The following is a 27664-nucleotide window of genomic DNA, read 5'->3' on the forward strand; positions in this document are numbered from 1 at the left end:
ATTTACCATGTAGTTTTGTTTGTTTGTTTGTTTTTTGTTTTTTGTGGTACACGGGCCTCTCACTGTTGTGGCCTCTCCCGTTGCGGAGCACAGGCTTCAGACGCGCAGGCTCAGAGGTCATGGCTCACAGGCCTAGCCGCTCCACGGCATATGGGATCTTCCTGGACCGGCGCACGAACCCGTGTCCCCTGCATCGGCAGGCGGACTCTCAACCACTGTGCCACTAGGGAAGCCCCTACCACTTAGTTTTTCATGTGTAAATAGGTAAGCAGAAAAAAATACCTACAGACAAACAAAAAGTTCATTATGTTAACCAATCAGGGTCTGGAAACTTCTGCAGTTTTCTTCCCAAGTGTTCTCCGATCAAATCATCTTTTTTTTTGTTTTCCAGAAAACAGTAACATAAATACAAATTGTTTAATAATAACCATAAAGTCTCAAAGGCTGAGGTTTAAGTATTTATACTTCATATGGTAAGGAGACAGATATTGGACAATTTCTAGACTCCTGAAGATTTGGCATTAAAAACAAAAACCTCAGTCATCAGAATTCCTATTTCTACGTTTGTGACTAACTACATAAATAACCATTGGAAAACAGGACTTTCCAAGCTAACTTTCCAGTTAGACTTTAATCTTAAACGAAGTGTGTATGTGGTTTTATTAATCTATTACGATGCACAAGTTGGATGTCTTTCCACGAATGCTACTTACCACCACTGACATCAACCAATGAAACAGAACACAATACTTACAATTTATTGAAATTCCAACAGCAAACAGTTCCTATGGGTTTTGGTTTCTAATACCTGCCTACCTAAAGTTAATAATACTTATTACCTGTTCAACAATTACAGAAAAGTCTTTTAAAGTTAAGGAAAGTTTGAGGTAAATAAAGAATATTCATTTAAGAATGAAGTAGTCAAGATTTCCTTTTACTCAAAAAAAACAAAAAACAAAACACAAAAATCACTTCCAAGAGTCAACCTCCATGTACAAAAAAGCAAGATCAATCACTAGACGCAAAGGATATTCCAAAGGTCTTTAAAAATGGTAATTAATCTCAAAAAAGGAAAATTAATTTTAGCTTTTATATTTCATTCATTATCAAGACCATATTTGCTTAACAAGATAATTATGCAATTGATACAAAACATACAGCATTTACACTTAACTGTACAAAATAATTTAAGGTTTATAAAAATATTAGAATGTTTAGAGTTGACTGACACAGTCTTAAATAATCTCTTCTAGAGAAGTATAGTAAAACCACTGATTTCCATTTTATTTCTTTTTTAATAAGTCAAAGAAAGGATGCTGCAATGCTTCATCCAAGGTAATTCTTTTCACTGGATCATATTCTAACATTCTTTGAATCAGGTCAAACAGTTTCTCATGTTCTTCATCATGACAGAGCATAAATTCCTGAGGGGAGAAATGACTTTGTTTAAGAAAGACAATAAAAAATAGTTAAAACAGGTTTTTTTGAGGTTTTTTTGTTTTACCTTTAATGGTTTGCAGTGTCTCGTAACATATCTACCAGCAGAACTATGTTCCTCCCAATCTAGCTGATTATGATGAAAATACTTCTGTTTCCTATAGGAAAGAGAAGTCTGGATTAAATTTTAAGAAAAAAAGAAACCCCAAACCCACATTCTTACCCTGCCCCAAACAGGGGATTGGGGGAAAATATGGAACCATAGACATCTCTCTATATATACATAAACATACAATTTCTAAAAATCTCAGCAATAATTATATTGGATACCTTATATGGTATTTTTCCTAATCTTGTACCCTCTGAAGTTTTAGTATCCCACCTAAGTTGTACCATATGTGAAACAATGCCAGCTTCAAAAACAGAGGTTCCTAGATCCATTCCTGTAAATTCTGATTTCACTAGATCTGGAATGGGGCTAGAAATCGTTAACAATTCCCTGGATGACTTCTGCGGTGAAGCTATGTTTTGAAACCACTTATAGTATTCTTGTCCAAAGACGTACATGTGGTTTGCAACAGTCTGGAATTCAAATTTAGATAGGACTCCAAAATCAAGCTCGTTTTACTACTCTATGTATTATTTTTAAATCAACCTAGGAAAACATTTATGCAAAGGTTAACCTGAGTATAAAAACACGACTTTATTTACTGGATCACAAAGTAAATATTGCATTACTTTTCAAAAACTTGACTTCATGAAAAATAATTCAAAATCTACAGTCTTTGGAATAAGCAATAACAACAAAGATGGGTTTTCTATAGTTTGAATATAGGCCACTGCATGTACACAATAAGGACTTTAATCTTAAAAAGCATACCTTGTTTTCTGAATCATGTGTGTTGGTATGGGTCCTAATATACGTTCCATCATTGCCAGGTGTTCTTTATCATCATTAGTCTAAAAAAATAGGAAAAAGAAACTTAGCACTTTCCATTTCCCTACATGCACATAAAAGGATAACACAAGAAAACAGTGTGTCCGGGACTTCCCTGGTGGTCCAGTGGTAGAGAATACACCTTCCAATGCGGGGGACGTGGGTTCGCTCCCTGGTCGGGGAACTAAGATCCCACACGCTGCGGGGCAACTAAGCCTGCCCACCACAAGAGAGCCCACGAGCCACAAACTACAGAGCCCACACACTCTGGAACCCACACACCACAAGTGGAGAGAGAAAACCCACGTACCGCAACAAGAGAGAAGCCCACGTGCTGGAATGAAGACCCAATGTAAACCCCCCAAAAAAGTAAATAAATAAATGTTAAGAAAAAAAAAAGAAAATAGTGTTTCCATAAAAGGACTAGATTAGACATCTGTACAATTTATATTACACTCTACTTCAAAGATGGAATAAAACTGAATGAGCTACACTGATTGTCTGATTTCTGAAATGAATTGGTAAGGTTTGTATAGCTGATTGAGGAACAACTTTTTAAGTATATTTTACTGAAGTACAGTTGATTTACAATGTTCGAATAAGTTGTTTAATGTAAAACAGAACAGTTTTTCCTTATTTGTATTACTTGCACTGTTTAACTGAGGGATGACTGGGAAGATTACCAAAAACCTGGCTACTCATTTTATCGGTTGCTTAACTAACCTCCATTACCCAATGGATAGCAACTTTGTAACACTAATCCTAGACAATAAAAATACAGTCCCAATAATTCTTACAACAACCTTGAGCTAGGAATGTGGGAACATAACTTTCAAAGAGGTTAAGATACTAGCTCAAGCTCATATAGCTCATCAATGAGGAAACCTGAGCTGTGAACCCAACTCAAAACTCATATTCTTAAATTACACAGTAACAGAGCTTTGGCTAAAGTAGAATAAATTGTTAAACTAAATGGTAGACTCCTAAGCGGAGGCTGGAAAGCTTCTTCTATAAAGGACCAGATAGTAAATATTTTAGGATTGGATGGTCACAGATGGTCTCCACCACATATTCTTTTTCATTTTTTTATTTTTATTTTTATTTTTATTTTTTATTTTTTATTTTTTTTAATTTTTTTAATTAGTTTCTGCTGTATAACAAAGTGAGTCAGTCATACATATACATCTGTTCCCACATCCCTTCCCTCATGCATCTCCCTCCCTCCCACCCTCCCCATCCCACCCCTCCAGGCGCTCACAAAGCACCGAGCTGATCTCCCTGTGCTCTGTGGCTGCTTCCCACTATCTATCTACCTTACGTTTGGTAGTGTATATATGTCCATGCCTCTCTTTCACTTTGTCACAGCTTACCCTTCCCCCTCCCCATATCCTCAAGTCCATTCTCAAGTAGGTCTGTGTCTTTATTCCCGTTTTGCGCCTAGGTCCTTCATGACTTTTTTTTTTTTAAATTCCGTATATATGTGTTAGCATACGGTATTTGTCTTTCTCTTTCTGACTTACTTCACTCTGTATGACAGACTCTAGGTCTATCCACCTCATTACAAATAGCTCAGCTTCGTTTCTTTTTATGGCTGAGTAATATTCCATTGTATATATGTGCCATATCTTCTTTATCCATTCATCCGATGATGGACACTTAGGTTGTTTCCAGCTCCGGGCTATTGTGAATAGAGCTGCAATGAACATTTTGGTACATGTCTCTTTTGGAATTATGGTTTTCTCAGGGTATATGCCTAGTAGTGGGATTGCTGGGTCATATGGTAGTTCTATTTTTAGTTTTTTAAGGAACCTCCATACTGCTCTCCATAGTGCCTGTACCAATTCACATTCCCACCAGCAGTGCAAGAGTGTTCCCTTTTTTCCACACCCTCTCCAGCATTTATTGTTTCTAGATTTCTTGATGATGGCCATTCTGACTGGTGTGAGATGATATCTCATTGTAGTTTTGATTTGCATTTCTCTAATGATTAATGATGTTGAGCATTCTTTCATGTGTTTGTTGGCAGTCTGTATATCTTCTTTGGAGAAATGCCTATTTAAGTCTTCTGCCCATTTTTGGATTGGGTTGTTTGTTTTTTTGCTATTGAGCTGCATGAGCTGTTTATAAATTTTGGAGATGAATCCTTTGTCAGTTGCTTCATTTGCAAATATTTTCTCCCATTCTGAGGGTTGTCTTTTGGTCTTGTTTATGGTTTCCTTTGCTGTGCAAAAGCTTTGAAGTTTCATTAGGTCCCATTTGTTTATCTTTGTTTTTATTTCCATTTCTCTAGGAGGTGGGTCCAAAAGGATCTTGCTGTGATTTATGTCATAGAGTGTTCTACCTATGTTTTCCTCTAAGAGTTTGATAGTTTCTGGCCTTACATTTAAGTCTTTAATCCATTTTGAGCTTATTTTTGTGTATGGTGTTAGGGAATGATCTAATCTCAAACTTTGACATGTACCTGTCCAGTTTTCGCAGCACCACTTATTGAAGAGGCTGTCCTTTCTCCACTGTACATTCCTGCCTCCTTTATCAAAGATAAGTTGGCCATATGTGCGTGGGTTTAACTCTGGGCTTTCTATCCTGATCCACTGATCTATCTTTCTGTTTTTATGCCAGTACCACACTGTCTTGATTACTGTAGCTTTGTAGTATAGTCTGAAGTCAGGGAGCCTGATTCCTCCAGCTTCGTTTTTCGTTCTCAAGATTGCTTTGGCTATTCGGGGTCTTTTGTTTTTCCAAACAAATTTTGAAATTTTTTGTTCTAGTTCTGTGAAAAATGCCAGTGGTAGTTTGATAGGGATTGCATTGAATCTGTAGATTGCTTTGGGTAGTAGAGTCATTTTCACAATATTGATTCTTCCAATCCAGGAGCATGGTATATCTCTCCATCTATTTGTATCATCTTTTATTTCTTTCATCAGTGTCTTATAATTTTCTGCATACAGGTCTTTTGTCTCCTTAGGTAGGTTTATTCCTAGATATTTTATTCTTTTTGTTGCAATGGTAAATGGGAGTGTTTTCTTGATTTCATTTTCAGATTTTTCATCATTAGTGTACAGGAATGCCAGAGATTTCTGTACATTAATTTTGTATCCTGCTACTTTACCAAGTTCATTGATTAGTTCTAGTAGTTTTTCGGTAGCATCTTTAGGATTCTCTATGTATAGTATCATGTCATCTGCAAACAGTGACAGCTTTACTTCTTCTTTTCCAATTTGGATTCCTTTTATTTCCTTTTCTTCTCTGATTGCTGTGGCTAAAACTTCCAAAACTATGTTGAATAAGAGTGGTGAGAGTGGGCAGCCTTGTCTTGTTCCTGATCTTAGTGGAAATGGTTTCAGTTTTTCACCATTGAGGACAATGTTGGCTGTTGGTTTGTCATATATGGCCTTTATTATGTTGAGGAAAGTTCCCTCTAGGCCTACTTTCTGCAGGGTTTTTATCATAAATGGGTGTTGAATTTTGTCAAAAGCTTTCTCTGCATCTATTGAGATGATCATATGGTTATTCTCCTTCAACTTGTTAATATGGTGTATCACATTGATTGATTTGCGTATATTGAAGAATCCTTGCATTCCTGGAATAAACCCCACTTGATCATGGTGTATGATCCTTTTAATGTGCTGTTGGATTCTGTTTGCTAGTATTTTGTTGAGGATTTTTGCATCTATGTTCATCAGTGATATTGGCCTGTAGTTTTCTTTCTTTGTGACATCCTTGCCTGGTTTTGGTATCAACGTGATGGTGGCCTCGTAGAATGAGTTTGGGAGTGTTCCTTCCTCTGATATTGTTTGGAAGAGTTTGAGAAGGATGGGTGTTAGCTCTTCTCTAAATGTTTGATAGAATTCGCCTGTGAAGCCATCTGGTCCTGGGCTTTTGTTTGATGGAAGATTTTTAATCACAGTTTCAATTTCAGTGCTTGTGATTGGTCTATACATATTTTCTATTTCTTCCTGAGTCAGTCTTGGCAGGTTGTGCATTTCTAAGAATTTGTCCATCTCTGCCAGGTTGTCCATTTTATGGGCATAGAGTTGCTTGTAGTAATCTCTCATGATCTTTTGTATTTCTGCAGTGTCAGTTGTTACTTCTCCTTTTTCATTTCTAATTCTATTGATTTGAGTCTTCTCCCTTCTTTTCTTGATGAGTCTGGCTAATGGTTTATCAATTTTGTTTATCTTCTCAAAGAACCAGCTTTTAGTTTTATTGATCTTTGCTATCATTTCCTTCATTTCTTTTTCATTTATTTCTGATCTGATTTTTATGATTTCTTTCCTTCTGCTAACTTTGCGGTGTTTTTGTTCTTCTTTCTCTAATTGCTTTAGGTGCAAGGTTAGGTTGTTTATTCGAGATGTTTCCTGTTTCTTAAGGTGGGATTGTATTGCTATAAACTTCCCTCTTAGAACTGCTTTTGCTGCATCCCATAGGTTTTGGGTCGTCGTGTCTCCATTGTCATTTGTTTCTAGGTATTTTTTAATTTCCTCTTTGATTTCTTCAGTGATCACTTCATTATTAAGTAGTGTATTGTTTAGCCTCCATGTGTTTGTATTTTTTACAGCTCTTTTCCTGTAATTGATATCTAGCCTCATAGCACTGTGGTCAGAAAAGACACTTGATACAATTTCAATTTTCTTCAATTTACCAAGGCTTGATTTGTGACCCAAGATATGATCTATCCTGGAGAATGTTCCATGAGCACTTGAGAAAAATGTGTATTCTGTTGTTTTTGGATGGAATGTCCTATAAATATCAATTAAGTCCATCTTGTTTAATGTATCATTTAAAGCTTGTGTTTCCTTATTTATTTTCATTTTGGAAGATCTGTCCATTGGAGAAAGTGGGGTGTTAAAGTCCCCTACTATGATTGTGTTACTGTCGATTTCTCCTTTTATGGCTGTTAGTATTTGCCTTATGTATTGAGGTGCTCCTATGTTTGGTGCATAAATATTTACAATTGTTATATCTTCTTCTTGGATCGATCCCTTGATCATTATGTAGTGTCCTTCTTTGTCTCTTCTAGTAGTCTTTATTTTAAAGTCTATTTTGTCTGATATGAGAATTGCTACTCCAGCTTTCTTTTGGTTTCCATTTGCATGGAATATCTTTTTCCATCCCCTTACTTTCAGTCTGTATGTGTCTCTAGGTCTGAAGTGGGTCTCTTGTAGACAGCATATATATGGGTCTTGTTTTTGTATCCATTCGGCCAATCTGTGTCTTTTGGTGGGAGCATTTAGTCCATTTACATTTAAGGTAATTATCGATATGTATGTTCCTATTCCCATTTTCTTAATTGTTTTGGGTTTGTTATTGTAGGTCTTTTCCTTCTGTTGTGTTTCTTGCCTAGAGAAGTTCCTTTAGCATTTGTTGTAAAGCTGGTTTGGTGGTGCTGAACTCTCTCAGCTTTTGCTTGTCTGTAAACGTTTTAATTTCTCCATCAAATCTGAATGAGATCCTTGCTGGGTAGAGTAATCTTGGTTGCAGGTTTTTCTCCTTCATCACTTTAATTATGTCCTGCCACTCCCTTCTGACTTGTAGAGTTTCTGCTGAGAGATCAGCTGTTATCCTGATGGGGATTCCCTTGTGTGTTATTTGTTGTTTTGGCCTTGCTGCTTTTAATATGATTTCTTTGTGTTTAATTTTTGACAGTTTGATTAATATGTGTCTTGGCGTATTTCTCCTTGGATTTATTCTGTATGGGGCTCTCTGTGCCTCCTGGACTTGATTAACTATTTCCTTTCCCATATTAGGGAAGTTTTCAACTATAATCTCTTCAAATATTTTCTCAGTCCCTTTCTTTTTCTCTTCTTCTTCTGGAACCCCTATAATTCGAATGTTGGTGCGTTTAATGTTGTCCCAGAGGTCTCTGAGACTGTCCTCTGTTCTTTTCATTCTTTTTTCTTTATTTTGCTCTGCAGCAGTTATTTCCACTATTTTATCTTCCACCTCACTTATCCGTTCTTCTGCCTCAGTTATTCTGCTATTGATCCCATCCAGAGTATTTTTTATTTCATGTATTGTGTTTTTAATCGATGCTTGATTCATCTTTAGTTCTTCTAGGTCCTTGTTAACTGTTTCTTGCATTTTGTCTATTCTATTTCCAAGATTTTGGATCTGGGAAATAGAATCTTGGATCATCTTTACCATCATTATTCTGAATTCTTTTTCAGGTAGACTGCCTATTACGTCTTCATTTGTTAGGTCTGGTGGGTTTTTATCTTGTTCCTTCTCCTGCTGTGTGTTTTTCTGTCTTCTCATTTTGCTTATGTTACTGTGTTTGGGGTCTCCTTTTTGCAGGCTGCAGGTTCGTAGTTCCCGTTGTTTTTGGTGTCTGTCCCCAGTGGCTAAGGTTGGTTTAGTGGGTTGTGTAGGCTTCCTGGTGGAAGGTAGTAGTGCCTGTGTTTTGGTGAATGAGGCTGGATCTTGTCTTTCTTGTGGCATGTCCACGTCTGGTGGTGTGTTTTGGGGTGTCTGCGGACTTTTTATGATTTTAGGCCACCTCTCTGCTAATGGGTGGCGTTGTGTTCCTGTCTTGCTAGTTGTTTGGCATAGGGTGTCCAGAACTGTAGCTTGCTGGTCGTTGAGTGAAGCTGGGTGCTGGTGTTGAGATGGAGATCTCTGGAAGATTTTCGCCGTTTGATATTATGTGGAGCTGGGAGGTCTCTTGTGGACCAGTGTCCTGAAGTTGGCTCTCCCACCTCAGAGGCACAGCACTGACTCCTGGCTCCTCAATTTGGGATGATGTGTTGTCTATTCATGTATTCCACAGATGCAGGGTACATCAAGTTGATTGTGGAGCTTTAATCCGCTGCTTCTGAGGCTGCTGGGAGAGGTTTCCCTTTCTCTTCTTTGTTCTCACAGCTCCTGGGTCTCAGCTTTGGATTTGGCCCCGCCTCTGCGTGTAGGTCGCCGGAGGACGTCTGTTCTTCGCTCAGACAGGACAGGGTTAAAGGAGCAGCCTCTTCGGGGACTCTGGCTCACTCAGGCCGGGCCCGAGGGAGGGGCACGGAGTGCGGGGCGAGCCTGCAGCGGCAGAGTTCGGCGTGACGTTGCACCAGCCCGAGGCGCGCCGTGCGTTCTCCCAGGGAAGCTGCCCCTGGATCCCGGGACCCCGGCAGTGGCGGGCTGCACAGGCTCCCGGAAGGGCGGTGTGGACAGTGACCTGCGCTCGCACACAGGCTTCTTGGCGGCGGCAGCAGCAGCCCCAGCGTCCCACGCCCGTCACTGGGCTCCGCGCTTTCAGTCGTGACTCGCGCCCGTCTGTGGAGCCCCTTTAAGCAGCGCTCCTCTCCTCGCGCACCAGGAAACCAAGAGGGAAGAAAAAGTCTCTTGCCTCTTCGGCAGCTCCAGAGTTTTCCCGGACTCCCTGCCGGCTAGCTGTGGCACATTAGCCCCCTTCAGGCTGAGTTCGGGCCGCCAGCCGCAGTCCTTTCCCTGCGCTCTGACCGAAGCCCGAGCCTCAGCTTCCAGCGCCGCCCGCCCTGGCGGGCGAGCAGACAAGCCTCTCGGGCGGGTGAGTGCCACTCGGCACCGATCCTCTGTGCGGGAATCTCTCCGCTTTGCCCTACCCAGGTATGTGGGGAGTTTCTTGCCTTTTGGGAGGTCTGGGGTCTTCTACCAGCGTTCAGTAGGTGTTCTGTAGGAATTGTTCCACGTGTAGCTGTATTTCTGGTGTATCCGTGGGGAGGAAGGTGATCTCCGCGTCCCTTTTTCATTTTTTAAAGCAGGCATCAGATAGGATATAGTTTGCCAATCCTTGCTCTGAAGAGCAGAGTCTATGTGCAATGCTTTTTAAATCCATTAACTACTGTGCCTAGCACACTGCTTTCAAAATGTTCTTAAGTCATGACAGGAATAAATAATACAAGCTCCATTATCTTCAAAAAGTTCCTTAGTTGAAGACTATTTTGGAGGGTGTAATTAGAATATAAACCACATCTCACACCAAAGTTAATAATCGACGCTTAAGATCTCAGAATGATTTACAATCATAAAACCATCTGAAGGATTTTATATGTGTCAGAATGAAGAAAGCATGCACTGTGCTCAACTTTTTCCTTGACCCTATAGCTTACTACCACAAAACCAGACACCACCCCCGAGAAATGTCCGACAGCTATGTTCTAGATATCAAACTTGTCTACAAACTCAGAGTACTTTTAACAGATCTCTACGGAGTAGACAGAAGTTTGGTGAGGTGCCCCATAGCAGTGAACACATATATTCTGCAACAGCCACCTAAGTGACTTATAATTCATCACAGCTTCCTCCCTCCTCATCCTGCATTGCCATAACCTCAAAGCAACCTTGACAGTATTAGCCAGGAACTTCCTAACCACCCTCACAACATCCAACAACACACCTTGATCAAATCACAACCCTCTTAAAGTTCTCCAATGGTTACACCACTTGAAGCTTTCAAGACTTTTAGTTTTCCGACATAAGCAAAATTATGAGCAAAACAAGTAGAGACCTAAATAATATTTTCTCCTTTTTGTTCTGCCAAGTAAGCCAATAACTATTATCATTTCATAGAAAGAACATTTTAATACCAAAAAAAAGAGGAGAGATAATTTCTAAATGAAAGCCAGAACGGCAACCCTACAAAATCATTTTCATTTTAGACCGGTCTACATTTGGAAACCACTGACTCCTAGGATAAAACAAATACCTTTCTATGGCAAACAAGTCCACTATGAATCAGTACTTGCCTACTGACACCATTTTCCTATTTATCCAAGACACTCCGGCAGCACTATTCATCCTTCCTCAACTAGAGTAGCTTCCTTTATGCCTCTTGCATTTATGAATACCATTTCTTCCTGATATGGCCATCACACACTCTAGTTTTCTGACAAACTCTTACTCTTCCTTATAGCTTGGATTAAACTCCCTATTCCTCAGTGATGCCTTCTCGAAGGAAATTTAACCGTTCACCTTTTCTGGGTTCCCTTCTACATTGTTCCATTATAGCAAGTATCACATTGTACTGTACGTTTTCCCATGTCTATCCTGTGTATGTCTTCCTTGAGGAGAGAGATGCTGTCTTTTCATTTTTATACACACAGTGCTTAGAAATGTGCCTAGGGTGTCATACATGCTTAATACAACTTACTGTTTCTGAATTCTTTTAATAAAAGTGCAACATAACCAGAGCTGAATTAAAACTGACCATAGTAACACTAATGTAAATTTATGAAGGAGCATCACAATAAAATGGATCATATGAAGTCAATATGAACCACGTGTTTAAAAGCTCCACATGCGGAATGAATTATGACCATTCACTGAGAGTATTTCATTCGACTATGGTTTTAGAGAAGGATGACTATTTTGCACATGGAAGTTTACATCTTAAGAATAATGACACTATGGCAACTTTCCAATATGGAAACAAAAACTTTAACATGCCTTTAACATTAAAGCTCATTCTGAATCAGTAAGTAACATTTACTAAATACATACCTGAAAGACTGTGAAACCAAGGTAATATTCAATAAGAATGCAACCTATGCTCCAAACATCACATGGCTGAGACCAACCTAAAGCTATTTAAAAACAAAACCAAACATTTTATTATGCAACCATTTTTAATTGCCAATACACAATATCTTTTCCTATGTGGGTGCTCTCTTTATATAGCCCATTTAGGAGAATATGATAGTAAATTCAGGGTTTACATTTTTAGTTTTATACCAAACATTATTCAGTATGCTTTCAGAGTCCTCCATATCCTTGTATCAACTTACAGTATTTTAACCTGGGGGAGGAGGCATTTTATGGAAAGTAAGAGGGGTTAGCAAATATTCCATAGTCTCTGAATTGCTTGTGCAATGAGGAGCACTGTTATACCCACTTAACGGTTGTTCTATGAAATTTTACATTTTATTAGTGCAAACATAGGTCAATAATTATCCTCAGAGTGTAATTACTAACCCCTTATCAATTACCATCAGCTTGATATCTGAGTTTATTTCTTCCATTAAAAGAAATAGTAGTGTCACATAAATTATGTAAGAATTATAATGGATATTATAAGCAGTGTCACCCATAAGCAGAATTATACAGATATTTAAAGTTCACATAGAGAGGTATCTATATATGTACTTTCAGGTTGTCTATACATGATCATATATTTTCTCCTTCAGAATTCTCAATAGTAACATTATTCAGAAAAGAAAAAAACACCTAGCCTTAAGTCTCTATCTATTTAGAAAGGAAAAGAGTAAACCTAAACCATACAGATGTTTTAACCTTTTATAGATTAAGTTTTTAATAAAAAAATAATGTACAAATAAAACCTACTTTAAAAGACATTTCAATTACTTTCAGTAACATTACTGAATTTAAAGACAAAGGAAGAAACAATATATTCAAGGAACTTGACTATGATTTAGCCATTTTTGTTAACCCTCATGGTACTTATCACTTGAACAAAAGGATAATGGAGCATGGTTTCTACTTACAGTAACACATACAAAATCTGCAAATGATAGAGCTTGGATCTAAGATGAAAGTTTTCTTTTCCAGCTACTCCTGTCTCCCAGTCCAGCTTTCTCCCAAGTGACTGTAAACTACCTCATTCTCTTATGGCTCAGCTCTCATACTCTTTGGAATTTCACATCATTCACTTTTACCAACTTCTGTTTACTACCAACACCCAAGACATGAGACCAACTGCCCTCCTCAGTGGTGGCACCTGACAACATCTTCCTCTTCAACCTAATTCTGCCTTAATCCTCAGGAGTAACACTTCACAAACACACAAAGAACCCTTCTAATCTTCCCATCTGTTCATTTCTCTTCCTAAACACCAATAACCCCAATTTCAGATTTATATCAACTATCCCCAGCCTGGCCACACATGGGACTGTATTATTACTAGGAATCACTGTATCTTACACAATCTAGGAGGAGGCCATTAACTAACTGTAAGATACACCACTGTTTTATGAACCAATAACCAAGAAAAAATGCCGTTTTGTCTTATGTTTCCTCACATGTTAAAATGTGGAGAAAAATCTTCTTCTTAAAATTGATAAAACACAGCAAGTTATCTCTTTTTAAGCTCTGAAAATACCTATCTGTCCACAATCTCCTCCCACACTCTTTTCTTTTACCTTCATTGCAGGCTTAAGTCCTCAACCATGAATACACTTTCTAAACTACTGCAACACAGCAGCTTCTTTCAGACCATACTAAGCAGAAATCCTAGTAACATCACTCTCAAAGATGAGCTCCAAACCTGTGCTATCCTATGTGGTAGCCACTAGCCACATGTGGTTATTTAAATCGAAAAGTTTAATTAATTTAAAATTCAGTTCCTCAGTCACACTGGCTATACTGAAAGTACACAGTAGTCTACGTGTGGCTACTAATGGCTACCATGTTGGATAGTGCAGATATACAACATTTCTATCATCATGGAAAGTTCTACTAGCCAGCACTACAAACTATTCTTAATTTCCTGTCCCTTTTACTAATTCTTTACTCTAGGTAAACATCATTAGTTTGCTCTCACACTCATATTCTCAACTACCAAGTCCTCTTAGACAAAAGGTAAAAAGTGGAAAAGACTGATTCCACAAAGATGTTTTACTATCAACCTCGGTTGAAACTTACTTTTGGCAAAGTAATATGCTTATACCATTTAACTATCTCCCAATATCACCTGATCTGAATTTTTCCCACTGTCTCCAAGCCCCCAAATCCATCCCTGACTTCCTTGCTCTATCAACATGACTCGGTCTCGAACTTTTAAATTTTGAGGCACAAGATGTTCTCTCCCTCACTGAGTTCCCTTTTATTAATATTGAAAAGCCCTGCACCTTAACTAATTTTCCTTTCCATGCTTTCCCATGTCAAAGATGATCAAAGAAGCTCTCCTCTTAGACTAGCCCCTCTTTCTTCTCCTCTTAACCTCCATCCACCCTACATCTAGACGTCTGCCAGCCAAATCTTTAGCATTTTCCCCAGCACCATGCTTTGTGATGAGACGAAAAGAGGTGCCCACATCGCTTCAAAATCACACTGCTGTCATGGACTTAGCCAATACAGCTTGTTCTCTTATGATCTTGTAAGACTGACTTGTTCAAAAAGAACCACCACCTGGAATATCTTTACAGATGATATCACATTTTTCCCACTCAGGAAAAATATTTATAGCAATGTCCAGACAGCTTTTATGAAAACAGAAAACATTTTCTGTACACTGCTAAGAAAATTACAGCTATCTCCCAACTACCTGCCCCCCAATAAAAGCTATAGAGAACAAAAAATCTCTTTTTCAATTAAAATATCAGGAAGTCTGGTATCTACTAACCCAAAATGACCTCTGGAGCTCTGTAATGCCGTGTAGATACGAAAGTGCTATGATGTTCATCATCGTACGTTGCACTTCCTAAGTCAATAATTTTGATATCTGTGTTTTGCAGTGTGCGTTCATCACGTTTCTAGAGATACAGTTAAGTAAACACAAAGATCAATAAAGATATGAAATATTTTATAGCACTATCCAAAAGGCTTGCACATGAATTCTCTTTTTGATTTTCAAAATAACCCCATGAGAAAGGCAAAGGATTACCCTTTTTGGGTTAAACGTCAGGATATAATAAGCCTCAAAGGTAACATTCCTCATCCAAGGATCACCAAGTTAAATTAATTTTAAAGACAACTACCAAAATTAAAACAAGTGTAACTTACCATTTTTGAATTATACTTGACTACATAGTCAGACTCCACAAATAAAATATTTTCAGGCTTCAGATCTGTATGGGTTAATTTATTATGATGCAAAACTACAAAAGAACAAAAAGACATTATTAGTTTCACTTACAAATTTAATCTGTACCGGGGGAAAGGAGAATTAGTAGTAGAGGTAGGGATCAAAAGTGGTTTCATCTTTACTTGCAACGTGCATTTTTAGTGACAATGGTTTGATATGTTGTTTGTCCAATAAAACCTTTAATTTACTGGTATTTAAAAATTTAACAAGTATACTTACAATTTATTGACTGACAGATCTGATATGCCATTTGCCTGATATGGTCAATTTGAAATGGCAGAAAGCTATTTTCTTCAATGAAATCATAGGTACTAAGTCCCAGGAGTTCGAACACAATACAAATATGACCATGATGATCAAACCATTCTAGCATCTGGACACATCGGCTGAAACAGATCAGAATACAAATAATTCAGTTCACAGAATTCTGATTATTTCATGTAACATAATGGATCACAGTTCCAAGTTTCTTACTTACAAGACATTATTGGGATCAGTACTATTTAAATGTTCCAATACTTCGATTTCTGAATGAGCTGCTTCACGATATTGTCCCACATTTTTTATGATTTTCATTGCGACATGTATGCCACCCCTTAAAAACAAAATGAAAATGGTAAATGTACAGAAGCGCGTTGAAGACATGTATCCTCTAGAGCAGCTGTCACCAACCTTTTTGGCACCAGGGACCGGTTAAATGGAAGACAATTTTTCCATGGTTGAGGGGAGGGTGTGATGGTTCAGGTGGTAATGCAAGCTATGGTGAGCAGCAGATGAAGTTTCACTCACTCGCCCACTGCTCACCTCCTGCTGTTAGGCCCAGTTCCTACCAGTCCACGGCCCAGGGGTTGGGGACCCCTGCTCTAAAGCATCATCTTGTTAAGTACCAATCACTCTATGCTATTTTCCTAAAATAATCTTTCAGGGTATATTATAGCAGATCTATAAACATTTTTTTCAAAACATTTTGACAAAATATACATTATACAGAGTGATGATTTCTCTTAATACTTATGAACGTTAATGTTTGTTTCCAAAAGTTAAAATTTACCTAGATTTTATAAGTATTTTTTTTAAAAAAAAAGGATAAAAATATAAACCTTGAACATACTACTGCTGAAAACATTCACTCATTCGCCAGGCTAGACCGAATGTGCCAGATGTTGCATTGGAATCACTGTTAGAAAGAGCTTGTTCCATGTACCTCACAGACTAATGGAAAAGACAGACACTTGAACAACTTATCATTAGGTTAGAAGTGCCTGGTATAAGGAATAGAGAGAAGAAAGAACCTAACCATCAGAGTTAGGGGAGCTCAGACTTCTTCAGAGAAGAAAGACAACTATCAGTTTGTTAGATAATTCTGGCAAAGGAGACACCAGCAATAAGTCATCAAGCCAAAAAAATGTTTAGTGCATTCACGGATGCGAATAGGTATAAATAGCAACAATGTAGGGTAGCGTGTTTTAGACCGGGGCATCTGTAGTACTTCCTAAAAAGTACAGAGGGAATTCCCTGGTGGTCCAGTGGCTTAAGACATGAGCTTTCACTGCCGTGGGCCCAGGTTCAATCCCTGGTCGAGGAGCTGAGATCCCGCAAGCCATGTGGCGCGGCCAAAAAAAAAAAGCCGTAAATGATTTTGAGGAAAAGGATTTCCAAATCTTCAGCTTCCTTCGGTCCTATTTTCTAAACCTGATCTTCTTGAATACAAGCCAGCAGTCAACCCTGCATTTTTCACTATGGCCTTCCCACATTACAAAAGAGAACCCCATGCACGTGAAATTAATATGGCAAGGTTTGTGCACCAGGCTGTTTATAAAAAAGAAAGAAAAAATTCTTTGAGGCAAAAATTTTTCTAGTTGCTGGATAGGAAACCGATTCCAAACTCATTTCTTTTGACAAGGTCCCAATGAAGTTGTGGGCTGATATATAATCATCAAAATAAATTTTTAATGATTTATCTCCCTATGATGTATAGCATATATGTCCAGACTTAAAAGAATTATATAAAACTGCTGTGACAAAACTTCTTCTAGTCTCATCTATTTCATCATATGGACAAGTTTTCTAACTGCTAATAAGCTATAAAAATGAACAGTGCTAATAGCTATAAAAATGAAAAATGGATAATGGTGTTAGCTAATGCTACTATAGTAATCATATTGCAGTATATAAATGTTCAAACCAACCTTATACACCTTAAACATATAAGCTTTCATATTACTTGTCAATTAAAAAAAAGAAAAATGGAAACTTAATGTTAAAACAGTAAGATTTATCTATGGACACAGGAACTCATTTTTCAAAGGCCCCAACCATCTCAATAAAAGATATATTTTCAATTACATTGTATATTTTAGGTCTAATAAGTATCAAAATTTGTAACAGATTTTTACTTGATCAATTGAATACTATTCATTGGAATATCTCAAATACTCAAGTCTTGGAACTTCAAGAAATTTTTAAAAGACCTAAATGGGACAACTAGTGAAATGTGAACCAGGTTGTAGATAAGCTGGCAAAACTTGAAAATGCATATAACATGTAAATATAGAGAATGATTAAACACTGTAAAATGTTAACATTTGTGGAATCTGGGTGAAGAATATATGGGAATTCTTAGCAACTTTCCTAAGTCAAAGTATTTCAAAATATCTTAAAATTTTACTTTATGGTCACATTTTTGTCATAGAGAGGAAAGGGTGATAATAAAAGACACTTAGGATAATATTCTTTATGAAAAGAGAAGTAAAATTTAAGTTCAAGATAAAGCATTTCTAAGTATTCAAGAAAAGTTTGTTCATGGATGACAGGAGGTATCAAGCTACTGTATTTAGAGTCCCCCAAACATATTTAGAAAGAGAGTTATGTTTTTTTTAAAAAAAATCTCCATTTACAATAAGCTGGAAATTACATCCTCAACTATTTTATGATGAAAAGTTGAGATGTCAATTTAGAAATGTGCAGTTTCCACTAAACTGTTGTAAGACGTTCACTTACAAAAAAATTTGCAACTGCAGAATAGAGATCCTAGAGGAAAACGTGAAAATGAAGCAGAGAGGGTCAAATAACAAAAAGTTTAGTATAACTCGTTAAAGAATCTGGACTTTATTCTGTAGGCTTCAAGTAATATAATTTATTTATAGTTTGAGAAGCTAACCCTAACGTGCAAATATTATCCTTTGGAAATAAAAGTTTTTGAACCAAGAAGATTAGACATGCTAATTTATTGTCTCTGCAATTCAAAAGTAGGGTAAAGCACTCCAAATCTCTTATAGAAAGCTAAGGACCTAAGTTCTGGGAAAGTCTTCACTTGAACACAGACATTAATTTCAATGAACTCCATCTGATAAAAATTTTCAACATTCTTGGTCAAAATCCATACTTATGGTAAATAAATCATACACAGTCCAAGAACTTTTGAATACTTATACCTCCCAGGAAAACACATAGCTACCACTTAAATTCCATTTCATCTAAATTATGGATCCTTCTCCACCAAAAATATCAGAATCTTCAAAAAAGAAAAACAACAAACTTACATGCCATGATCAATGCACTCTACAACTCTGCCAAAGGTCCCTTCTCCCAAAGTGTTCACGATTTCATCTAAAGTGAGGGGGGAGAAAGAAGTGTAAGTACATGAGTACAAATTATCAGTTATTCAAATAATGAATGCTTAAGTGTGGAATTTTTTCAAATGCTCTCTATTAAAGCATAATTAAGGTTCCAGCACTCAAATTATTTTATTTTCAGCTGCTACAAAAATAATTTAGATAGAGCTATCTTTCTTGCTCTAATCTCAAATTCCACTGATTATTTTGGAACTTTAGAGTAGAAATATTTAAACTCTATAGAAAAGAAGAAATACAAAAGAACAACAAACAAACCCACAAAAAAAAACAAAAAAAACAATGAAGAGTTCTTTAGCCCCCCGCTGACAAACTATTCATAAAAAGATTATTCTGTCTGCAAAGTTTAAAAAGTGTTGAAAAATATTCTATACATCTTGCTTTTAGAACGTCTCCACTTTGACAGATAAGGTAACCCTCTTCATCATCTTCTATACTCCTGGATCTTTTCCTTTGGTGGCTCTTCTGGAACGGCAAGTGGGCAGCACCAAGATCGTCCTGCCAATCAATATAGCAGAGTGAATTCAGGGCAGAATACGCAATTCATTCAGCGGGGAGATATTCAGGCATTCAGATAAGAACCAGGCCACGAACAGTTGGCAGGAGCAATTTCAAATTCAGTCCCCAGAAATTCACAGGACACAGTTTATGTTACAGAAGAAAAACATGGCAAGATTTTCAGATAAGTTACTTAAAGTGGCAATAGAAAAAACAACACAATTGTCTCTAAAATACTGACTTAATTGAAGTCTGAAATTTAAAGAATGCAATGTCATGATCTATTAATCTCGTTATAAAATAGCCTATGCTGTGAGTTGAAATGTCTAGTTTGGCAGGAAAATGTTTTAAAATGTCAAGATTAGTACAAATTGATACTTAGCAATATTTTTAAACATACTTATTTAAATAAAAGGGGAAAATAAAGGCTAATGTCAATGTTTGATCTAATCAATGATAGTTCTACTGAAGAAAACTTGGGGAGGAAAATAATAATTCATAGTTTACTGCAAACAAGTGAAGATTCATGAGTGTAAAAAAAAAGGGCAGGCTTTCTGGACAATAATTTCCCCTTCAGCACCCACTTTCAGAACTCCAATGGAACTAATTGCAGATTGTGCTATACACAGGGTAAGTATCCACCAGTGCAACTTTCTACATTTGTCTCCAAGTACTGGAAAAGGGGTTTCTTTTAAAGTAAAAAATGTTTAAGATGAAAGAAAAGATGGGTGCTTCATCTTTTCATATGATTATGTTATAAAAGATAAAAATATTTTTAACATTAAAATCAAGAACCTCATGATCTGGTCTGCAGAAAATGAGTAAATGTGGGCAAATGAGGACTTACTAATAAATGCAGATAAGTTGTAAGAATTTGGAAGTTTCCTTTAAGGATTCAAGTAATATAAACACAATTATATTCATATAGTATTATAAACTTTTTCAAACTTATTGGCTCAGTAAGAGCTTTTACACACAAATAAGTATCCACCCAAAATAAAAACAAAATCAATCATACCGAAAGTGACTGATTACTTGAACAGTGTCTATTACACTTCCTTTTAGGACTGCTTCTCCAGCTTCGGACTGAAGATTTACTGCAGTGAATTCGATAACTGCTTTCAACATCTGTGTGATAACGTCTAGGAACATATCCTTTGCAGTAGTCATTTCTGTATTCATCAATGTTAGGAACGTATCCTTTGCAGCAGTCACTTCTGTATTCATCAATGTTAGGAACGTATCCTTTGCAGCAGTCACTTCTGTATTCATCAATGTTAGGAACGTATCCTTTGCAGCAGTCACTTCTGTATTCATCAATGTTAGGAACGTATCCTTTGCAGCAGTCACTTCTGTATTCATCAATGTTAGGAACGTATCCTTTGCAGCAGTCACTTCTGTATTCATCAATGTTAGGAACGTATCCTTTGCAGCAGTCACTTCTGTATTCATCAATGTTAGGAACGTATCCTTTGCAGCAGTCACTTCTGTATTCATCAATGTTAGGAACGTATCCTTTGCAGCAGTCACTTCTGTATTCATCAATGTTAGGAACGTATCCTTTGCAGCAGTCACTTCTGTATTCATCAATGTTAGGAACGTATCCTTTGCAGCAGTCACTTCTGTATTCATCAATGTTAGGAACGTATCCTTTGCAGCAGTCACTTCTGTATTCATCAATGTTAGGAACGTATCCTTTGCAGCAGTCACTTCTGTATTCATCAATGTTAGGAACGTATCCTTTGCAGCAGTCACTTCTGTATTCATCAATGTTAGGAACGTATCCTTTGCAGCAGTCACTTCTGTATTCATCAATGTTAGGAACGTATCCTTTGCAGCAGTCACTTCTGTATTCATCAATGTTAGGAACGTATCCTTTGCAGCAGTCACTTCTGTATTCATCAATGTTAGGAACGTATCCTTTGCAGCAGTCACTTCTGTATTCATCAATGTTAGGAACGTATCCTTTGCAGCAGTCACTTCTGTATTCATCAATGTTAGGAACGTATCCTTTGCAGCAGTCACTTCTGTATTCATCAATGTTAGGAACGTATCCTTTGCAGCAGTCACTTCTGTATTCATCAATGTTAGGAACGTATCCTTTGCAGCAGTCACTTCTGTATTCATCAATGTTAGGAACGTATCCTTTGCAGCAGTCACTTCTGTATTCATCAATGTTAGGAACGTATCCTTTGCAGCAGTCACTTCTGTATTCATCAATGTTAGGAACGTATCCTTTGCAGCAGTCACTTCTGTATTCATCAATGTTAGGAACGTATCCTTTGCAGCAGTCACTTCTGTATTCATCAATGTTAGGAACGTATCCTTTGCAGCAGTCACTTCTGTATTCATCAATGTTAGGAACGTATCCTTTGCAGCAGTCACTTCTGTATTCATCAATGTTAGGAACGTATCCTTTGCAGCAGTCACTTCTGTATTCATCAATGTTAGGAACGTATCCTTTGCAGCAGTCACTTCTGTATTCATCAATGTTAGGAACGTATCCTTTGCAGCAGTCACTTCTGTATTCATCAATGTTAGGAACGTATCCTTTGCAGCAGTCACTTCTGTATTCATCAATGTTAGGAACGTATCCTTTGCAGCAGTCACTTCTGTATTCATCAATGTTAGGAACGTATCCTTTGCAGCAGTCACTTCTGTATTCATCAATGTTAGGAACGTATCCTTTGCAGCAGTCACTTCTGTATTCATCAATGTTAGGAACGTATCCTTTGCAGCAGTCACTTCTGTATTCATCAATGTTAGGAACGTATCCTTTGCAGCAGTCACTTCTGTATTCATCAATGTTAGGAACGTATCCTTTGCAGCAGTCACTTCTGTATTCATCAATGTTAGGAACGTATCCTTTGCAGCAGTCACTTCTGTATTCATCAATGTTAAGAACATATCTTTTGCAGTAGTCATTTCTGTATTCATCAATGTATCTCCGGTCCCGATAATATCTCTCAATCAAGAACCTTGCTTCTAAATAATGACTGCAAACACATTAAAGGATTTAAAATTACTCTTTTCATTCTAGAATGCTTTAACGTTTAACCACATTTTAACGTGGTTAAAATAAAACATTCTCTCAAGAATTCCTGGTTTCAACAGCTAACTCAATAAAAGAAAAAAATACAAATTGATGAATTAGAATTTATACTTAACTCACAAAACTTAAATAATTTTACTTTAACCAACAAGCAAATGGGTACATATATCTCTATTAATATATACTGCTATGAAGGAACAAACCTTGGGTCAAATCATTCAACATATTCAGTGTTTACTTGATTAAGTGTCCCTTTACCTTCTGGTGAAAGTTAAGACCAAAAATTCACAAAACTGCTCTTCTGAAATTCATCAATCTTATGATATATGCATCTGTAACTAAGCTCTCTTCCTTTTTGCAGAGCCACACACAACATGAGGCAGGCAAAACAGGATTCCTTTCCTTCTTAATGTAAGTTAGGTATCTCTGGCACACAGAGTTCTTTCACAAAAGGTGTATTAGAGCTAAAAGGAATCTTAAATATATTTCAGGCCTTTCATTTTACAGATGACTACACTGAGATCCCTAGAAGGAAAACGATTTGCCATGGTTGTAGAGCACATTCTAAATCCTATTGTATGTGCCAGTATTATTATACACACCACCTATTCCATCTCCTCTCCTCTATTTCGAGCTTCCTGTATCTTTCTGAGAAATAGGCAACACAGTTTTTGAAGGCTGCTTCATGTGCCAAAAATATCCAAAATATATGCCCCTCAAATGAGAAAAGGTTCTTGTCATTGTTTGCTTAGGATTTCCCAACCCCCTACTTCCCTTTGCATTTTGAATTTCCTGTCACTCCTGCTTGTGAAATAAACAAGAATTCAGGGAAAACAGCATCATCTGGTGCCATAGTGCTTACCTTCTTCTTTTATTTTTTTTAATTTTTTTGCGGTACGCAGGCCTCTCACAGTTGTGGCCTCTCCCGTTGTGGAGCACAGGCTCCGGATGCGCAGGCCCAGCATCCATGGCTCATGGGCCTAGCCGCTCCGTGGCATGTGGGATCCTCCCGGACCGGGACACGAACCTGTGTCCCCTGCATCAGCAGGCGGACTGTCAACCACTGCACCACCAGGTAAGCCCCATAGTGCTTAACTGCTGAATCTACAGATCCCTTTGAAAATCTAATTGAGAAGTATGGACCCTCTTCCCTAAGAAACACACAAATGCGTAAACAAAACTTGGCAAGGAATTTCAGAGATCATGGACCTCAGGAAGTCAATGGATTCCAGTTAAGCAGCCTTGATTTGATGGAAAGAAAAAGACAGAGTCAACTGACCCAGTTTCCTGTACCCCTCTCTACCTGGGATGAGTATCCTTTCCAACAGTGGGAAGCTTCAAGAGGGATGCACGTGGAGCACTGAGGGAGAGAGGGGACACCTGCCCACTCAGACATACCAGCTAAAATAATCCTGACAAGCAATGGAGTGACAGATGTTAACTAGACTGCCCTCACTAACCTCGTTCTTTTTCCCAAAATATGTTGTCATTCTTTTCTCTCAGGAGGCTGGTTTATGCAAAAATAAAGGAGAAGCATCTCTAAAACTGCTACTCAACAGGTCTGGCATCAAATCCAGGCTGGGGAGATGCAGAAACCCCCTTTCCCCAGTGTCAGCCTTAAGTTCTAGCCATTGGAGAAACAACTCAGGATATTAGGGTCTAAATCTGGGTCTAAGTCAGGGATCTGATGAGTTGCTTGGAACCGTTAAGGGAGAGATCTACAATACGTCAAACTAGAAATTACCATACTCTAAAGGGCATGTGTTTAATTCTGTAAGGCATCCTTCCCATAAAAGTCTAAAATGTATCGGAAAACTCTAACACTAATAATCCTTAGCGGGACTAGTGCATGAAATTAGAGCTGCTGATAATCCATAAATAATTCATAGAATAACAAACATGGAGTGAAGTAATACTATGAGGATAAACTAAAAAGATGAGGACCTCTTCAGCCTACAACAACCGAGCCTTAGAGATTATATAAACAAAGTCTACAGAATTATAAAGGCTATATGGACAGAGTGAATAGGATGAACAGACTGATTGAATTTCTAAAAATAGTCACTGAATGTCCAGTGAATATTTCACTGTAGTTCTTTAAAACAGCCAAGACTAATGAGGCTATGGACATTCGTTTCTATTTCCACACAGGTCCTGTGGAAGATAAAAAATATATGAGGCAAAATCCCTGCCAACAAATAACTGTTCAATTTGAGATTACTCACACAAAAATAAAACAAAACTCAACCATGCAGGAAATGCCGAAAGCCTGGATATGAGTGCTTAGGAGAAAAAGCTCATAATGCTTAAAATGGTCAGGGAAGATTTCGTGAAAAAGAAGGGAAGAGTTGCATCTTATAGGGACATCAGGATTTGGATAAAGTAGGAAGTAGAAGAAGTGCCAGGAAAGAAAAATGGCATATGACCATCTTACATTTATAGAGTACTTTTAGCCAGAATGGTTTAGAGATGAGTTTGTCTACATGTTACTTAGGAAATAGTAAGTAGACAATTTCAGCAAGAGCAATTTTCACATAGGGGAACATAGGCAAATAAATAAGCTGGGAACAGATCATCCAAAATCTTGCATGCCAGGCTAAAGGGCTTAAAACAGTGTTTCTCAAAGGGTGGTCTGTTTATTAACAATATCGAAATACTGAATTTTTAAAAATGAAGATCCCTGGACCCCAGGTCAGACTCACTGAATAATCTGGTAATATGCATTTTAAACATACCTCCAAAGTGATTCTATTCACACTAAAGTTTGAGAATCACTGGTTTAAGGCTTGATACTCTATGTTACAACAAGACATTTAAGGATATAAAATGTGTTCACAGTGTTCACAGCCACATCAGTCTTCCTGTGTAGAATTAATTGATTAAGCTTGTAGGAAGGGAGCAATTCACAGGCTACTTACAAATCAGAAAGAAAAGACACTCTGAAATATATAGGAAAAAAGGTAAGATAATTGATATACAATAAAAGCGCTGATAAATCATAAGAAAAATATGCTTTAATAGAAAAAATAGGCTAAGAATACAAAAATAATGTTCACAATCAACTAGACTTCAATTAAAAAAATATTCAAGTGTTCAATAAGCACATGACAGAGGACAAATTCAGCAGAAATTTAAACATTCAAATGAAAAGAAAACACTATTCTTGGCATTTCAAAATACACAAGACTAGTGACAGCATGTCGTAGGGAGTGTAACTTGGTACAAACTTTCTAGAAAAATATGTGGAAAAATATGTGAATATGTAGCAAGAGCCTTATAAGAGGTCACACCCTTTCACTTGAAACTGTCCCTTCTTAGAACCTATTTTCAGGAAATATTCAGAGGCAAAGATTTGTATACAAAGATATTTTTCAGAAGAAATAACTTTACATCCAAATGACGGACTAGCATCCTACCAAGAGTACCTTCTTTATATGCTTCTGTATTTTTCATTTTTTTTCCAATAATTTTACAAAAGAAAAACTCTTATGAAGATTTGAATCTTGAAAAAGACTAGTAGATTACTCCAGATTACGGAGAGCAATTACCACCAGACATCTCTGGTGCCAATATCAAAGAAGAAACTACTGGCCTAGTGGTTATTGCACTGACTCAGTATCATCTTGATGTGGTTAATTGTGAATATGAATAACTGTTCATCATTCATATCACTTCCTTTCGACACATACAATGCATAATAAATCCATGAATGGTTAGTACTATATGTTAAGGCTTACAGAGTATTTTGTAGTTATCATAATATAGGGTACAGATATTCTTGTATAATACATTAATTAGCTCAGGTCATTGAAATCCTGGCATAGATTCTCCCTCTTCCCTCCATATGATAGTGTGTGAAGAATGATTAGTCTGCACTGATTAACAACAAGCTCACTGTTCTACAGAACAAGTCTGTTTTGGCATGGAGAAGGAAAAAAATTGCATACTGTTTTTTAAATAACGCCAGTTGGCTAATTTAGAAAGCAATCTGGCAAACAGTCCCAGTGGAACATCTGCACAAAACAAGGAGAAAACATAGAACCACCAAAAACAAATGAGAAAGGGAAATTAACGGAGGACAGAATGAAAGAAACTCTATTCACCTAGGCTTTGTTTAATCATTTAGGAACTTGAAAAATTCCTTCAATTCTATATAAACGTAGTACCTCCAAATTTTACACTGGTAAGAATACAACAGAACAGGACACATGCCATTGGAAATTTTTAATGAGGTCCTTCTTACAACAGCCAAGCTTCTAAAAATCCCAAACATATCCACTGGCCTTATCTACAAATATAACCTGTAGAATACAGTATAAGCAACTAATCCCCAACACACTTTAACATTCTCACACACCACATGCTATTTTTCCATCTAGATGAACTCCTCCCGACCCTTCATTAGCTCTCATTTGTGGAACCCTAAATAAGTGCCCCAATGTACAGCTCTCCCTACTACATACAAGTTAAAGGCACACACTGGTCCTTTAATCACTTACTTAACTTTCGTGTGTCTCATTTCCCACAACTATATTACTGGCAGCTGGGACTCCAGCAACTGTTTCCTACAGCTCCCAAATGTACACAGATATGTGAGAGTAGGAACTCTGTTCTATTCACAGCAGTGTCTAGCATATAAGAGGCACTCAGTAAATATTTTCTGAATGAGTATTTGTTGACTGATTTATAAAACAATCTGACAGATGAAAGCTATATAAGCTAATGACAAGTCATTACAACTATTAGTGTTAAAATGGTACTAGTTCAAGCGTAATTTACCAATAAGATTCTTTAAGCTGGTGATGTGGTTTACAATGTCTGTTCTCTTGTGTACTACTGTGGGATCTCCTTTTCCGTTTGTGACTTCCACTGTAGCTTTCATGTCCCCAGCTTTCTCTGTTATCCCAGTCAGGGCAGTGAGTTCTTCTGGAATGCCTCATCTGTTAATGGAAATGAAAAGTGAGTTGTGGAATTTACAGATGGTTATATTTAGTAAATAAAATATTTCACATTAATATTAATTAAATAGAAAAAAACCAGCACATGGGGTCATACAGGTTCTAAAATCTTCATAGGTAATGGTTCCCAAGGCATGGAGGCACTATCCCACTGGTATGTCAGATGATTCTAAGTGGCATACACACCTAGTACTAAATGATAACACTGTGAGACCTTAATGCATTTTCTTTTCATTCTTCTGGATAAATTCTCAGCTTGGTGCATATCTTCAACTAACACTTGCTAACTGCCATTTTTAAAAAAAGAGTCAGGATTCAGGCTTACAGCCTTCAGTAGACAACAATATCTAGCTAGAAATTAATAACTTT

General features: G+C 37.3%; 1 protein-coding gene across 1 annotated transcript; it reads right to left on the reverse strand.

Annotated features, from left to right (window-relative positions):
• Positions 1 to 1273: 1273 nt before the first annotated feature.
• Positions 1274 to 27277, reverse strand: LOC308610862 (dual specificity protein kinase CLK4-like; the record flags this gene model as incomplete). The annotated part of the gene is made up of 13 exons (XM_081259858.1): positions 1274 to 1424; positions 1505 to 1595; positions 2318 to 2397; positions 11837 to 11919; positions 14694 to 14823; positions 15074 to 15168; positions 15375 to 15541; positions 15634 to 15750; positions 18698 to 18764; positions 19162 to 19252; positions 20304 to 20457; positions 22213 to 22281; positions 27117 to 27277. 13 exons carry the CDS (start codon positions 27275 to 27277, stop codon positions 1284 to 1286), a joined length of 1446 nt encoding a protein of 481 aa, XP_081115984.1. The 3' UTR covers positions 1274 to 1283.
• Between the last annotated feature and the right edge of the window lie 387 nt (positions 27278 to 27664).

This window comes from Mesoplodon bidens, assembly GCF_964165515.1.
Source record: "Mesoplodon bidens genome assembly, contig: HAP1_SCAFFOLD_320, whole genome shotgun sequence".
Taxonomy (NCBI): Eukaryota; Metazoa; Chordata; class Mammalia; order Artiodactyla; family Ziphiidae; genus Mesoplodon; species Mesoplodon bidens.